Genomic DNA, 15,903 nt, shown 5'->3' on the forward strand with positions numbered 1-15,903 from the left:
GAGAGCCACACTGTCAGAGTGTCAGTGCTGAGGGAGTGCCGCACTGTCGTAGGTCAGTGCTGAGGGAATGCCACACTGTCAGAAGATCAGTGCTGAGGGAGTGCCACACTGTCGGAGGGTTAGTGCTGAGGGAGTGCCACACTGTCGGAGGGTCAGTGCTGAGGGAGTGCGGCACTGTTGGAGGGTCAGTGCTGAGGGAGTGCTGCACTGTCGGAGGGTCAGTGCTGAGGGAGTGCGGCACTGTTGGAGGGTCAGTGCTGAGGAAGTGCCGCACTGTCGGAGGGTCAGTGCTGAGGAAGTGCTGCACTGTCGGAGATCAGTGCTGAGGAAATGCCACACTGTCAGAGGATCAGTGCTAAGGGAGTGCCACACTGTCAGAGGGTCAGCACTAAGGGAACACCGCACTGTTGGAGGCTCAGTGCTGAGGGAGTGTTGCACTATTGGTAGGTCAGTGCTGAGGGAGTGCCGCACTGTCAGAGGGTCAATGCAGAGCGTCCCATACTGTTGGTGGGTAAGTACTGAGGGTCTCTGTGGAAGTGCAGCACTGGAATATTCTGTCAGGTTTCCTTTGTGATAAGATCCGAAACTGAAGGTGATCAACCCTCTCAGGTGGATGGGAAAGTTTCTCTAGGTGAATTTGAAGAACACTACAGCAGCCCTCCCATAATTCTAGCCAACATTCAAACATTAACTAAAAACATAAAAAGATTTATCTCACTACTTCTTGTGGAATCTTCCAGCATAGTGGTTAGCACTGCTGCCTCACAGCGCCAGAGACCTGGGTTCAATTCCCACCTTAGGCGACGGTCTGTGTGGAGTTTGCACGTTCTCCCCATGTCTGCGTGGGTGTGCTCTGGTTTCCTCCCACAGTCCAAAAATGTTCAGGTTAGGTGAATTGGCCATGCTAAATTGTCTGTAGTGTTAGGTGAAGGGGTAAATGTAGGGTCTGGGTGGGTTATGGGTTGGTGTGGACTTGTTGGGCCTGTTTCCACACTGTAAGTAATCTAATCTAAAGGAATATCTGTTCCGTTTCCAAATGATAAATGAGTGGATCTCAAAAGCAGTTTGTTTTCTGTAAAACACCGTCACTTGTCCTCAGGATCTCCAAAGAGCTACAAGGATGCAAGTTTTTTAAAATATATTTACTGAATAATGTAAATTCGCTGAGTTGCTCCTGTCATTTTGGTTTTTCTGATCTTGATTATTTTGGTTTCTTTCAGGAACAATGAAGGACAGACTTGAAGAATTGATCGAATGTTCAAAATTGTCCCAACAGCAAGCAGAGACCGAAGATGAGGTGGATTCCACTCGTGAAGGCTTGGTATTTGAATGTGACTTCATTCTGCAGGTGCTTCACAAAGAAGTGCAACAAATCCAAGAGGAAAATGGGCGCCTGAAAGTGGACATTAAACGTCTAGGAAAGCAGAACACTCGCTTCCTGACCTCGATGAGACGTCTTAGCAGCATAAAGCGGGATTCAAACTCTATTGCAAAAGATATAAAAAGTCGGGGTGAGAAGATCCACCGGAGGCTGCAGGACCTAAACAATTACATCAACGAGATAACGAATACACATGGGCCTAATGCTGCCATTGTTCGGATTGCCCAGGCACAGCACTTTGCTGTCTTGCACACTTTCCACAACGCCATGTCGGAGTATAACAAGGAGGAGATGAAGCAGCGGGAAAACTGCAAGACCCGGATCCAACGGCAGCTTGAGATCATGGGAAAAGACATTTCCAACAACGAGATGGAGGAGATGATAGAACAGGGGAAGTGGGATGTGTTCTCCGGAAACCTGCTGAGCGAAGTGCGAGGGGCACGCACTGCTCTGTCAGAAATTGAGCAGCGGCACCGGGAGCTGCTGAAGTTGGAGTGTCGCGTCCGTGAGATCCATGACTTGTTCCTGCAGATGGCAGTTTTGGTGGAGGAACAATCAGAGACCCTCAACAACATCGAGATAAATGTGCAGAAGGTTCAAGATTACATGGGGGAGGCCAAAGTGCAGCTGAAGAAAGCTGTGGAACACAAGAGAAACAATATTTGTCGAAAGATCTTCTGCTGTTGTTGCCTCTGACAGAACGTGTGCCTGCCATCATTATGTCAATCCAGTGAAATACTCTCATCTCCAAACAGATACTTTCACATTGGATTTTGAATCAAAAGCTAGATTTTGTCCCTTTCCACCAGAGACCACATCAATTAGAAAGGAAGTTGTATTGCAGAGTTTCCTTTGCCTCCTACAGCTATACATGTAGGGCATCCACTCTCCCAAATCATCATAACCACTCTCCAGAATTGAAAATTCCTTCCCACATGCATTTTGCCGAATGTTCATTAGTTTTGAATCATCATCTGAAGTTTCTCAAAAGCCAGGCTTTATCACAGACCTGGAGTTGTTTGTCTCTGTCCTGAACTGAAACGAGGGAATGCATCACATTGAAAATCTTCCACCAATCAAGATGACTGAAGTTTTCTTCTATTCCCAGGATGTGGGTCAATGGCCCTCTCTGGTTCATCTAAGAAGATGGTGCTAAGACTTCCATAGGGTCTGTTGCCCCTTGCTGTTAATCGGTGATGCTTTAAACTTCTTAAAGACCAGCCTTTTTCATCACAGCTGAGTTTGGGTAAGTTCTATTGTGTGTTTAGAACAAGAGCTCCTTTTGTGCTTTATTTGCTTTGGGTCATAGCTCCAGGTCTCAGGATTTTTTCTCCCTTCCCGCTGAATCTTTGTTTCCTCATTTTGGTCAGAGGACAGTTAGTGCCAGAGGTGAGTGAGAGGGCAGAGAATGAAGAACAGGAGGAAGGATTATGAAGACCTGTACCATGTGACATTTGAGATGATCACCTTACTCCTCATAATCACGTCCATTGCAGCAGGACACAGACAGGGGCTGAAGTGAAAGTACTCATAACCAATAAGGGGACAGAAGTCCAGTGATCACAAATTCAAATCCCAGCAATGCCAAATTATGAAAGTGCCTTTGATAAATTTAAAACAAAGAAATGAAAATTCTGGAAACCTAAAAAAAAACAGAAATTGCTGGAAAACACTTAGCAGATCTGGCAGCTTCTATGGAGAGAAAGCAGAGTTAACATTTCAGGTCCAGTGACCCTTCTTCAGAACTCTGATTCCAGAGTGATTTAGGCTGACTGCTAATGGTGAGAGTGCTAGATGGGGCTGAATGAGCCCTAATTAATGTAACAACACAGGCCACAAAATGTAACCATCCTCCTGGGCTTCATGTGTTGATCGCTGATCCTGGCTAATCAACCAAAGGCAAATTAGAGAGAAAGCAGTTTGAGACTCATGTAATCTATTTCCCTGTGACTGATAGAGTGGTTGTTGGGAATTTACTAATAGCAGTCAGTCCTGCCTCATAGACAGGACTGGGATAGATGGTGACTTGCTTCCATTCTGGAAAGATGGGTTCTGAAATGCTTATCAATCTATCATCTCTGACATGTCTGGGGCTGGTGGTCCTCGAAGGGTCAGGTAGATGATTGGTTAGGAGGATTGTACACTCTCTCTGACACCTCCGCTTCACTTCTGCATGCTCCCAATGACGTGTCTTAAAATGTTCAGTGTCTTCCTGAACAAACCTTCCTGTGTTGAGATTGTTCACAGCCCCCCAGAGCCTTTGAAGAGTTGTTTGGGAATGCCTGACCTTTTCAGGGAGGCTGTCAGGGCAGCTCAGAAATTCTGTTTTTATTCTGTTGTCCTCCTGGGGGTCCCGAGCCGAATGTGAGTGAGTTCTGAGTCAAACAGTTATTTCAGGGAAAACTGAATAAATTCCAGAAGAACTCTGGATGCTGTAAATCAGCAACAAAAACAGAAATTGCTGGTAAAGCTCAGAAGGTTAGGCAGCATTTATGGAGAGAAATCAGAGCTAAATTCCGGGTCAAGTGACCCTTCCTTAGAACTCTGGGGACGAATTCAGATTTCTGACAAAGCGTCATTCGACCTGAAACATTAACTCTGATTTCTCTCCACAGATGCTGCCTGACCTGCTGTGCTTTTTCACCAATTTCTGTTTTAGTTACTTCAGGGAGCTTAGTGACAGGCACATGAACAAAATGCCCTGCCCAATGAAGCTGGGTTTTAATTATTAGCCCCTTTCTGCTGGGCCGATTGGTTTGGGAGAGGACAATGTACTTGCCACTGGATTTGAAGAATCCTGTGAAGGCATTGCTGTGGAGTTCCCCAATATTTTATTCTGCTTGCTTAGAATGTCAAAGTTCCCCACAGCCAAAAGCAATTTGCCATGTCATTTTAGCTCCATGCAGGGTCCAGTATAAAATTCATCAAATGATGGAAGGGAGGTATTTCTGCTTCTGGTTAGAATCTTACTCCAGGTCTGACACTACCAATTTCACAGCAGTATAACTTTGGTCTCAGTTAAAGCACTCATTGGCACTAGAGGCCTGGTTTCAAATTCTAGTTTAATGTTCAAGACTGTTCCAATCAGGATCAAAACAAACATTACATATCAAATTGATCCCTAGTCAAGAGCAGTTTTGTAAAAAAAATTGTAATTAATAGGTGTCTGAGATTGATGTAGGAAGAGGAGAAGCAAGATTTTAAAACACAAACGTAAATTTGTGTGGAGTTTGCACGTTCTCCCTGCATCTGCGTGGGTTTCCTCCGACAGTTCAAAGATGTGCAGGTTAATTGAATTGTCCATGTTAAATTGCCCGTAGTATTGGGTGCATTAGTCAGAGGAAAATATAGGTAGGGGAAGAGGTCTGGGTGGCTTACTCTTTGGAGGATTGGTGTGGACTTATTGGGCCAAAGGGCCTGTATCCGTACTGTAGGGAATCTATTCTAATTTAATCTAAATTATTCACATTCATAGTATCTGCAAAATACACCTCGCCATCACAGCAAGCCTGATTTCTTTCTATGAGTTTGGATTTCAGATCCAGAAAATATTTTGTTTTCAATGAAGAAGTAGTGTATATATACAATGTCATTAATTTTCCTTTCAGGATACGGAGAACATGAACAATTTTTTTAAACCATATTGTAAATATTTATAGATTTTGTGTTTATTTGTAAAACTTTGAATACAACCTGATTCTTAATATTTTAATTTGATTGTGTGTAATCTTCTTTAAACTCTAGCTAAAAATACAAAACTCAGTTGCTTTGAAGATAAAATACTTATTTCAAAGGAGACTAGTTTTTCTATTAATTCATGTTGTAATAGGAATTACTACCCAGTGATGTTCAAAACAGAAACCAGATGCCATTATTGTAATTTCCTAAAACAAATGATTCTCTGTTACATGGGGCAGGGATAACTGCGTCACTGAGATTTATCTCCAGTCACTAATCTTGTCATCATAATGTGATTTCGGTGGAATGGGTGCTGAAAATGACTCAGCCGGAAACTTCGGGAATTTCTCCATCAACGTTGTTCTCTTTGAGAAAAGTTTGCTTCAAACCAGACATCAGGATGTAGGGACTTCAAGTGGAACACTCACTAAAGGTGTGAAGTTTGCCAGGAGTATCTGGAGAGGGCATTTCAACAGGTGAGCTGACATTAGGCACTAGGAGAGAGTTACTAACCACAGACAGAGTCTGATCTGTGCATTATGTCTTTTCATCAATTCTTTTTGTCTTACTGATTTCCCAATGGAAAGAGATAGACAGTCCAGAAAACACTTGTGTTGCATGACAGTATGGTAATTTCTTTTTATTAGGATATTTTTGTTATTTTAGTGAGCTACATTTTTAATAAAATATTTGTATTCAATCCAAACAGAACTTTGAGTGTGTTTCTGTCTTTCCTCTGTTTTTAAAATGGAAATTGGCAACAGGTGGAGATGTGGTCTGGTGTACAACATTCCATCTGAGCTATATAACGCTACTAATTAAACTTGAACCCTCCTCTAAACATCCTCCCTACATGCACACGTATACATACAGTCAAACTAAAAACATTGGTTTTGTAGGCAGAGGGGAAAAATAACTGGAAGCCACAGTTCAATAGCACCAGTAAACTGAGTTCAATGAGATGATCGTTTTACTTTGCCAGCACTTATTGTTCTTCAATTTCTTTTCTCCAGGTTCCTATCACTTCTTTGGAGGTGATTAGTACATTAACAAACTCTCTTCAGTCGTAGCTTACAGCAACTAGTGGGACAAAATAACTGGCTTCCTTCAGACTGTAGGAGTTTTTATTGCACAAGAGATGCCATATCTCTACCTAGCAGTCCAAAATGTTTTCACTGCATCATTCAAACCCAAGTTGTTCAACTGTCAAGGCACCAATCAGAGTTGTCGTCAAACTGATGACCGTTGGCATCCTCAACTGGTTACAATTCCTCAAATTAATCAATTACCTTTTGTCAGCTTTGTTCACTTTATATATTAATAATCTGAATGAAGGACTGGGGCATTCTGGCGAAGTTAACAGATGATACGAAGTTAGGGGACAGACAGATACTACTGAAGAGGTGGGGATGTAATTCAACGTCAGCAAATGCGAAGTCTTGCATTTTGGAAAAAAGAATACAGGCATGGACTATTTTTTAAATGGTGAGAAAATTCATAAAGCCAAAGCACAAAGGGATCCCTAGGAGTGCTAGTCCAAGATTCTCTAAGGCGAACTTGCATGTTAAATCTGAGGTTAAGAAAGCAAATGTAATGTTGTCATTTATCTCAAGAGGTTTGGAATATAAAAGCAGCGATGTGCTTCTGAGACTTTATAAATCTCTAGTTAAGCCCCATTTAGAATACTGTGTCCAATTTTGGGCCCCACACCTCAAGGAGGACATACTGGCACTGGAGCATGTCCAGCCGAGACTCACACAGATGATCTCTGGAATGGTCGGCCTAACATATGATGAATGGCTGAGGATCCTGGGATTGTATTCATTAGAGTTTAGAAGTTTGAGGGGAGATTTAATAGGAACTTACAAGATAATCCATGGCAATAAAGGGTGAATGCTAGGAATTTGTTTCCGCTAGGCCAGGAGACTAGGACCCGTGGGAACAACCTTAGAATTAGAGGGGGTCAATTTAGAACAGATATGAGGAGACATTTTTTCAGACAGAGAGTGATGGGCCCATGGAATTCATTGCCACGGAGTGCAGTGGAGGCCGGGATGTTAAGTGTCTTCAAGGCAAAGATTGATAATTTCTTGATCTCGCAAGGAATTAAGGGCTATGGGGAGATGGTGGGTAAGTAGGCTGAATGATGGACATGATGGGCCGAATGGCCTTACTTCCACTCCTATATCTTATGGTCTTACAGTCTTATGGTCGTATGGCCAGCTGAGTCTCACTTCGCAAACTCATCCTGCACCATCACTCCCTGCACTTTTCCTCATTACTTGCAAAGCAACGGTATAAATATAACTTGGAATGAGTTTCAGTAACTTGCAATTTAAAAGTACAACAATACCTTCCTTGATCTTCTGTTGTAATACAGTCCTTCTCCCAATTTAGTCCATAATCAAGATAAAATTAAATGATAGTGTTTAAAAGGAGACATTGAGTAATGTGGAGGAACAGAAGGACTTTTGACACTATGTTCACAGATCTCTAAGGGTAGCAAGAAAAGTCAATATGGTGGTTAAAAAGATATATGGGACCCTTTCCTTATTTAGCTGAGGCATAGAATATAAAATCCAATAAGTTGTGCTCTAACAGTATGCAATACTGACTTAGCCCACAGCTTGAGTATTGCAAATTAGGTCAACACATCACTATTGGAGCAAAGCTCTGATAATACTGCAGAAGGTGCAAAGGAAAATAAGATAATTGATATTGGATAAAATGTTCTTCATATTCAAAGTTTGAGAGAAGATTTGTAGCTCGGGTGCTCGTTGTTGTGGTCCTGTTTGCCGAGCTGGGAATTTGTGTTGCAGATGTTTCGTCCCCTGTCTAGGTGACATCCTCAGTGCTTGGGAGCCTCCTGTGAAGCGCTTCTGTGATCTTTCCTCCGCCACTTGTAGTGGTTTGAATCTGCCGCTTCCGGTTGTCAGTTCCAGCTGTCCGTTGCAGTGGTCAGTATATTGGGTCCAGGTCGATGTGCTTATTGATTGAATCTGTGGATGAGTGCCATGCCTCTAGGAATTCCCTGGTTGTTCTCTGTTTGGCTTGTCCTATAATAGTAGTGTTGTCCCAGTCGAATTCATGTTGCTTGTCATCTGCTTGTCATGGAACACCAACTAGCCACAAAACGACACGACCAGCTATCCTTAGTAGCCACACACGCAGATGACAAGCAACATGAATTCGACTGGGACGCCACTACTATTATAGGACAAGCCAAACGGAGTACAGCCAGGGAATTCCTAGAGGCATGGCACTCATCCACAGATTCAATCAATAAACACATCGATCTGGACCCAATATACTGACCACTGCAACTGACAGCTGGAACTGACAACCCGAAGCGGCAGGTTCAAACCACTACAAGTGGCGGAGGAAAGATCAAAGAAGCGCTTCACAGGAGGCTCCCAAGCACTGAGGATGTCACCTAGACAGGGGAGGAAACATCTGCAACACAAATTCCCATGTTGGCGAACAGTTCTTCATACTGAAAAGAGTTGCAATCTTATCTTCTGTCATGACTCATTAATATTCATCAAACTCTCTTGACTTGATGAATTCAGGTTCTGATTTTTTTTCCTCACTTTCAACAGTTCAGTGCTACATTTTGCAGTCCTCACTTTCGCCTAATCTCTACATTTTGAATTGTCTAGTTCAGATGTGGAGGAGTCGGTGTTGGACTGGGGTGAACAAATTTAGAAATCACACAACACCAGGTTATAGTCTAACAGGTTTATTTGGAACACTAGGGTGCTCTCCAAAAGCTAGTGCCTTCCAAATAAATCTGTTGGACTATAACCTGGTGTTGTGTGCTTTTTAACTTTAACTTCCTGATGAAGAGCTTTTGCCCAAAATGTCAATTTTCCTGCTCCTTGGATGCTGCTTGACCTGCTTCGCTTTTCCAGTACTACTCAAATCTTGACTCCAATCTGTAGAATCTGCAGTACCCACTTTTGCCTGATTTTTAACTTTGTCTAGTTCAGCTGATTGGTGATGTTTCTTCAGCTAGTTAGCTCCCTTGACTATGCACCCCCCTTCACTTCTCCCCGTCTACTCCTTAAAAGTGTTCCTTGCAATTCACCCAGCTTTTCATCACCCTTCATCATATTTGAAGCAGCTTTTCTCCATGTGTGTGACCAGATAAATTGCAACAAATTGTCCTTTGACCCCAGCAAAATTCACAGGATAGTAAGAGAGAAAGAAAGACCTTAACTGATTATCTCCAGTCTCCCTATGCTGCTGAGGTTAAGACCAACTCCTCACAGCTTGACTAGAACAAGGTTTCACCTCTGCAACAAACTGTTGAGGGGAAGAGAAACTGCCCATGACATTTTGTCTCAGAAGTTTCGCTGATGTGGATGTGTCTCTCAATGCTACGCACAATCAAGAGGCAATTAATAAACTGCTCATGTAGCCTGAACAGTTTTAAAGTTTTTCAAATATATTGGGGAAGTCTTATCTTTAAAGTGCAGACAAGGTAAGGGGACTACAGCAAATCAGATGGCAGGTAGTTAGTGTACATGCCTTCAGGCTATGAAAGTAGCTCTGCAAAATTGTGCTGGTGTTGTGCTGATTTCACAAGTCATTTTACCAATGAGAAACAAACTGAAAAATGAGCAGGAAACATGTTGGTTTTCACTCATCCATGCAGCTGGTACAGTTTGTGTCAGATCTGTGGCTGATGATGTGACTCTGCAAGCAGAGTTTATTTTGCAGACATACACATACTTTTGGTGATTACTGTGCAAGATACATTTCAACTAAATGTCAATACTTGCGACAGATTGTGTTCAGATGAAAGATATGTTCTTGCAAAGGGTTCACGACAGAGAAACAGGTATTCATCCCAGCTGAACTGTGATGGATTTTCTGCTCCCCATATACCTTCTCCCTTCTCATTTCATCTAAACATATCTGTATATCCTTTTATTTTTCTCTCTGTCACATGTATACTTGGTCTCCTTTTAAGTACATCAATACAAATCACTGCAACTGCTCCTCAGTAGGAAGTTCTACATTCTCATCACTATCATGGTAAAGATATTTCTCTTGAATTCCTTTCTGGGTTTATTGGTGATTATGTTACTGTTCAATTGGCAAACATTATTACAACATGTCCCCTATGGAAACCTTTCACAATTGTACAGATCTCAATCAGTCCACTGCTCACTCTTCCCTTTTCTCTATTATATACTCCAGTCCTGAAAGTGCAGCCTCTTCTTCAGACTGTATCACTCCAGTACCTTATCCCACTGAGTATTTTTTTTGTGTGCGAGTCTACATAATAGGAATAATAACATTTTCCTTAATAATTTAAATAATTTTGCAGCAATACCTACAAGGAAATGTAATATTCTGGAAATGAAAGGGTATAGCAATTATTAAAGGTGATAAATGTACAAAGTTATTAACTGACACTGACTGCAAGTAAATTATCCCAATGTAACAAATCAATCTGTAACTACCACATGTGCAAATGCACAATTTCTCAATTCACTGCCCCAGAGTAGATTTACAAACTTTGCCTGCAGATTCTGATTTTCACCATTTCCTGTGAATTATCAATGTGTGTTTAGGCGAACACTGATTAAAGTGGTACCTGCTCCTTGTGGGTATCTGTGGTGCACAATGGCAGGAGTTTGTATAACACAAGGTACACTGCAATATCTTTCCAAGACTCCTTAGGGAGCAACATCCAGTAGTGCAGCATTAGGGCAGTAAACGTATGGATCACCACTAGCATTGAAGTCAAGTGCATTCCTAACTTGGAACTATATCATGGCTTCATCACTGTGACAAGACCAAAATCCAGGACTGTCTCACTCACAGCATAGTGCCTATAGCACATGGACTGCAGTGGTTCAAGAAGGATTGTCTTTCTAAAGGCTGATTAGGAATGGACTATAAATGCTGATCTAGCTCAAGCTATGGATAATGCTTTATTGAAAATACTTAATTTTCATCAAGTGTAGAACCAGATTGTGCTGACTCAGTCTGTTATGTCATGTCGTTAAATGCCATTCTTTGAGCTTGTGTTCAATACAAAACTGGGCAAGAAGACAAAGAATATCTTATTATACATTAATATGAAATACTATTTCATGTGGTAATCTTTTTGCTTTCAAATATATACTGTACTCAAAAATATTTTTGCATTTGTACATAGTCACAAACACAGTTCTGTACAGTATCATATCAAGAAAACCAACAAACATTGGAGTTTGACTTTAACCAAACATGTCTCTTACACAGAGAAAACTATATACTTGAGCCTCTTGGAAGGTCCAATAACTGAATGGACTCCCATTTATCTTCAGCAGGAAGACTTCAGGCAGTGGTCTTTCCTCACTGCACCTTAGTGGCAGTTGCCCCAAGCTTTAGTGCATTCTTCAGCCAAGAGCTTTTGTTGTATAACTGTAGTTTGGTTCTGTACAGTGGCAACATCAAGAGGTTTGACTCTATCCAAAAAACCGAAGGCATCTCTTACACATACAAGACTATGTTTTAATTTCAAAAATATACTTTATTTATTAAAAAAACTCTTTGTAAATCTACATTGACACAAAGCAATTCTGTTCTCCACACTTGCATATGAAGTAAATACACAAAATGTTGGAATTTGACTGTACACAAAATCAAAGATCTCTCTTACACATACAATACTGATATTTGTATATATTTGATACACTAGGAGAGTCCAATAACTGAACAGACTTTCAATTACCTTCAGCAGGAAAACCTCAGACTGTGGTCTTTCCCCATTGTGCCTTGATGCCAGCTGCTCCACACGTTAGTGTGTCCCTCAGCATGTAGTCTTAGACTTTGGAATGTGCCACTCTGCAACACTTGGCCATCCCTAATGAAGGGCTCATGCCCGAAGCATTGACTCTCCTGCTCTCCAGATGCTGCCTGACCTGCTGTGCTTTTCCAGTGACACCCTTTTCAACTAACACTAAGGGTCAACTCCTTGTTTTGGAAGACCAACAAGGTTAGGGCAGGCCAAAGAGCATAAGACAATATTTGAGATATACCAGGTTCTCACTTTAATTAGTAAGCACTAATCTGTCTTCTTCATGTGTTCTATGTGAAGGCTTACTAATTGATGGTGGGTGTCTGGAATTCACTGCTTATTTTGGTTTCAAGACTGAAACCCTCAATTCATTTAAAAGAAACTGGAATTTGCAACTGAAATTTTGTAACCTGCAAGGCTACGAGCACTAGCTGATTGTTGTGATTAGAATGAGTAGTTCATTTATTCAGTCAGTACAGACAATAAGCTGAGGCCTCCATCTATATCTTAACCTTTCCATGGTGAGTCTTCTAGCCTAGATTTTGCCATCTATGGGTGTTCTTCTAGTGTGTTCTAATGATGTCCACTCAGTGGCTTTTATACTTAATTATGTGCCACTCCATGGAATGTTTTCTAAAGCCCATGCACAACATGGTCCTCATCCAGCAGTTGACCAACTCCTTAACATCTGTGTAAACACCTAGGTCGAGGACATGAATTACGTTCTAAATAAGCTAGGGGCAAAGAAATGGAAATAAAAAGGTGGGGTAATAAGTGCAATAACATCCACTGAAGAAAGATACCAGGAAAATGGACCTGGTAGTATGTATCCTGGGATATTAAACCAAGTAGCTACAGAGATGTGGATGCACTGGTAGTAATCTGTCCAGAATCCTTAAATTCTGGAAAAGATCTAGAGGACTGGAAAACAACCAATGCAACACCCTTATTCAAAATGGAGGAGTCTCAAAGTGTGGCACTGGAAAAGCACAGCAGGTCAGACAGCATCCGAAGAACAGTAGAGTCAATGATTTGAGCATAAAGACGAAGGCAGCTGTGATCTATATGGACTTCAGTAAGGTGTTGACAAGGTTCCCCATGGGATACTGGTTAGCAAGGTTGGATCTCATGGAATAGAGGGAAAACTAGCCATATGGATACAGAACTGGCTCAAAGGTAGAAGACAGAGGGTGGTGGTGGAAGGTTTATTTTCAGACTGGAGGCTTGTGACCAGTGGAGTGCCACAAGGATCAGTGCTAGCTCCACTGCTTTTCATCATTTATATAAATGATTTGGATTAGAGCATAAGAGGTATAGTTAGTAAGTTTGCAGATGACAGCAAAATTGGAAGTGTAATGAACAGCGAAGCAGGTTACCTCAGATTACAATGGGATCTTGATCAGATGAGCCAATAGGCTGAGAAGTGGCAGATGGAGTTTAGATAAATGTGAGGTGCTACATTTTGGGAAAGCAAATCTTAGCAGGATGTATACACTTAATGGTAAGGTCCTAGGGAGTGCTGCTGAACAAAAAGACCTTGGAGTGCAGGTTTTTAGGTCCTTAAAAGTGGAGTTGCAGGTAGATAGGATAGTGAAGAAGCCGTTGGGAGGTCATGTTGCAGCTGTACAGGACATGGTTAGGCACTGTTGGAATATTGTGAGCAATTCTGGTCTCCTTCCTATTGGAAAGATGTTGTGAAACTTGAAAGGGTACAGAAAAGATTTACAAGGATGTTGCCAGGGTTGAAGGATTTGAGTTATAGAGAGAGTTTGAATAGGCTAGGGCTGTTTTCCCTGGAGCATCGGAGGCTGAGCGGTGACCTTATTGAGGTTTATAAAATTGTGAGGGGCATGGCTAGGATAAATAGACAAAGTCTTTTCCCGGGGTGGGGGAATCCAGAACCTAGAGGGCATAGGTTTAAGGAGAGATTGGAAAGATATAAAAGGGACGTAAGAGGCAACTTTTTTACGCAGAGGGTGGTATGTGTATGGAATGAGCTGCCAGAGGATGTGGTGGAGGATAGTACAGTTGTAACATTTAAAAGGCTTCTGGATGGTTATATGAATAGGAAGGATAGGAGGGGTTTGGGCCAAGTGCTGGCACATGGGACTAGATTGGGTTGGGATATCTGGTCGGCATGGACGAGTTGGACCGAAGGGTCTGTTTCCATGCTGTACATCTCTATGACTCTATAAGACCTTCATCAAGAATGCGATTCAAAAAGGCAGTAAGACACACAAAAAACTTAACTCTAGGCCACTTCGGTAGGTTTGGAGGGATTGTTTTCTGAAGAGAGGTCGAGCTGGCTGAGCTTTTTGAGTTCATTAGAATGAGAGGCAATCTTATTGAAACATTCAAGATTCTTCAGTATTTTGAGATGCTGGTGTTGGACTGGGGTGTACGAAGTTAAAAATCACACAACACCAGGCTTTGGAGTGTTGCTCCTTCATCAAGTGGTTATACTTCCACAGCTACCTGATGAAGGAGCAGCGCTCTGAAAGCTAGTGTTTCCACAAACCTGTTAGACTATAACCTGGTGTGTGATTTTTAAGATCCTTCAGGCACTTGACAGAGTGAATGCTGAGAGATTGGCCCCCACTGTGGGAGGGTCTAGGGCCAGAGGATGTAATCTCAGAGCAAGAGTTCACCCTTTTAAAGTAAACGAAGGGGTAGTGCTTTTAAAACTGATGATTTCAAATAAACCTGTTGGACAATAACCTGCTGTTGCGTGTCATTTAACTTTTTAAAAAAACAGATGAGAAGGAATTTCTTTCTTGAGGGTAGTGAGTCTGTAGAGTTCTTTACTGCACAGAGTGCTTGAGAATAGGATAATAAAAATTCAGGTTTTTATGTGTGGGAATCAACTTTTATGGAAAAGACGTGAGGTTTCGGATTATCAAATAAACTGGAATTTTCATCTAAAATGGGACAGACTGATAACTGAGTGGTCTACTTCTGCTCCTACATTTTAACGTTTTATGGTTACGGAGGGAAACTTTTTGTGTGGTGTAACTCGAAGTAACGCGTTATTGTTAACAGCCCAAATTGCTGTCTTTCTGCTGTTTTTAATTCTAATTTTTTATTATAGGACAAGTGCCACCAAGTGGCAGGAAATGCCATTGCAGGCTAGTATAGGGAGGCGGGGCCTACATAACGGGGCGCGTCGACGTTTACCCATGAGGTGGGTGTGGTCTGGCGGACGAGGCCTGACTAATGGCACGCAGCCAGAGCGATCGAGCGGGCCAGTTCTCTGGGGGTCTGTTCTGTGGGCGGGCCCTGTTCGCTAGGGCGGAGTCTGGATATGATCTACTGGAGGGATACGAGATCAGTGGGCGGGGCGTGGATGCGGGGGCGGGAATTGAGTTAGTCGGTGGGGGCCTGGATAAAAGAGTGGGACTTGAGTCGGTGGGCGGAGTCGGGAACCGTGGGCGGGGCGCGGTACAACTGCTTCTGGGCCTCGCGTCCCGGGTTACACGATCGCTGTCCCGCAGGCGCGGGCCCGGGGCCGGGATTCCCGGCGATACCGCAGGTTTGGGGACTCCCAATCAATACATTAAAAACTCATCAGAAGTAACGTTTGTAACTATCAACATCATGGGGCCATGTTCCAGTAGACCTACTATCACCGACCAGGATGGCCGAGTGGTTAAGGCGTTGGACTTAAGATCCAATGGACATATGTCCGCGTGGGTTCGAACCCCACTCCTGGTAGTTCTTTTGTGTTACAGCAAATTCGAACTGATCCTCAATTTTTAACTCACTGCTTACTTGAAAAAAGATGGCATTAAAAACTGTACAAAATATTGCTCCAAAAATACACATTTTGTCATACATTTAGAATCCTTATGATTTGTGAATCATTAAAATTATATAAAATAGCATTTTAAATATCCATCTACATTTTTGATGTCAAAGTTTAAAATATATCAAAACGCTCGTCTACAAACAGTGCAAGTTTAATGTTCTGAATTATTTTATAAAATAAAATCTATGTTATTGTCTATTTATTAAAGTGTTTATGAAATTTCACTGTTATGTTTTACATTCC

At 42.1% G+C, this 15,903-nt stretch overlaps 1 protein-coding gene and 1 non-coding gene across 6 annotated transcripts in view; both read left to right on the forward strand.

The window, feature by feature from the left end:
* stx11a (syntaxin 11a) overlaps positions 1 to 5,754 on the forward strand; it is a 32,053-nt gene extending 26,299 nt beyond the window's left edge. For 4 of the 5 annotated variants that reach the window (XM_072581622.1, XM_072581621.1, XM_072581623.1 and 1 more), the window contains one exon: positions 1,221 to 5,754. In XM_072581622.1, the coding sequence (XP_072437723.1) occupies positions 1,226 to 2,077 (852 nt within the window). In that variant the 5' untranslated portion in view covers positions 1,221 to 1,225 and the 3' untranslated portion in view covers positions 2,078 to 5,754. The remainder of the gene's footprint in view (positions 1 to 1,220) is intronic. The other variant, XR_011961939.1, reaches the window with a different exon arrangement.
* A 9,729-nt stretch (positions 5,755 to 15,483) lies between these two features.
* trnal-uaa (transfer RNA leucine (anticodon UAA)) lies at positions 15,484 to 15,566 on the forward strand. Its single transcript has one exon. It is a non-coding gene; the product is annotated as a tRNA-Leu (tRNA).
* Positions 15,567 to 15,903: the final 337 nt, after the last annotated feature.

This window comes from Chiloscyllium punctatum, chromosome 11, assembly GCF_047496795.1.
Source record: "Chiloscyllium punctatum isolate Juve2018m chromosome 11, sChiPun1.3, whole genome shotgun sequence".
Classification (NCBI taxonomy): Eukaryota; Metazoa; Chordata; class Chondrichthyes; order Orectolobiformes; family Hemiscylliidae; genus Chiloscyllium; species Chiloscyllium punctatum.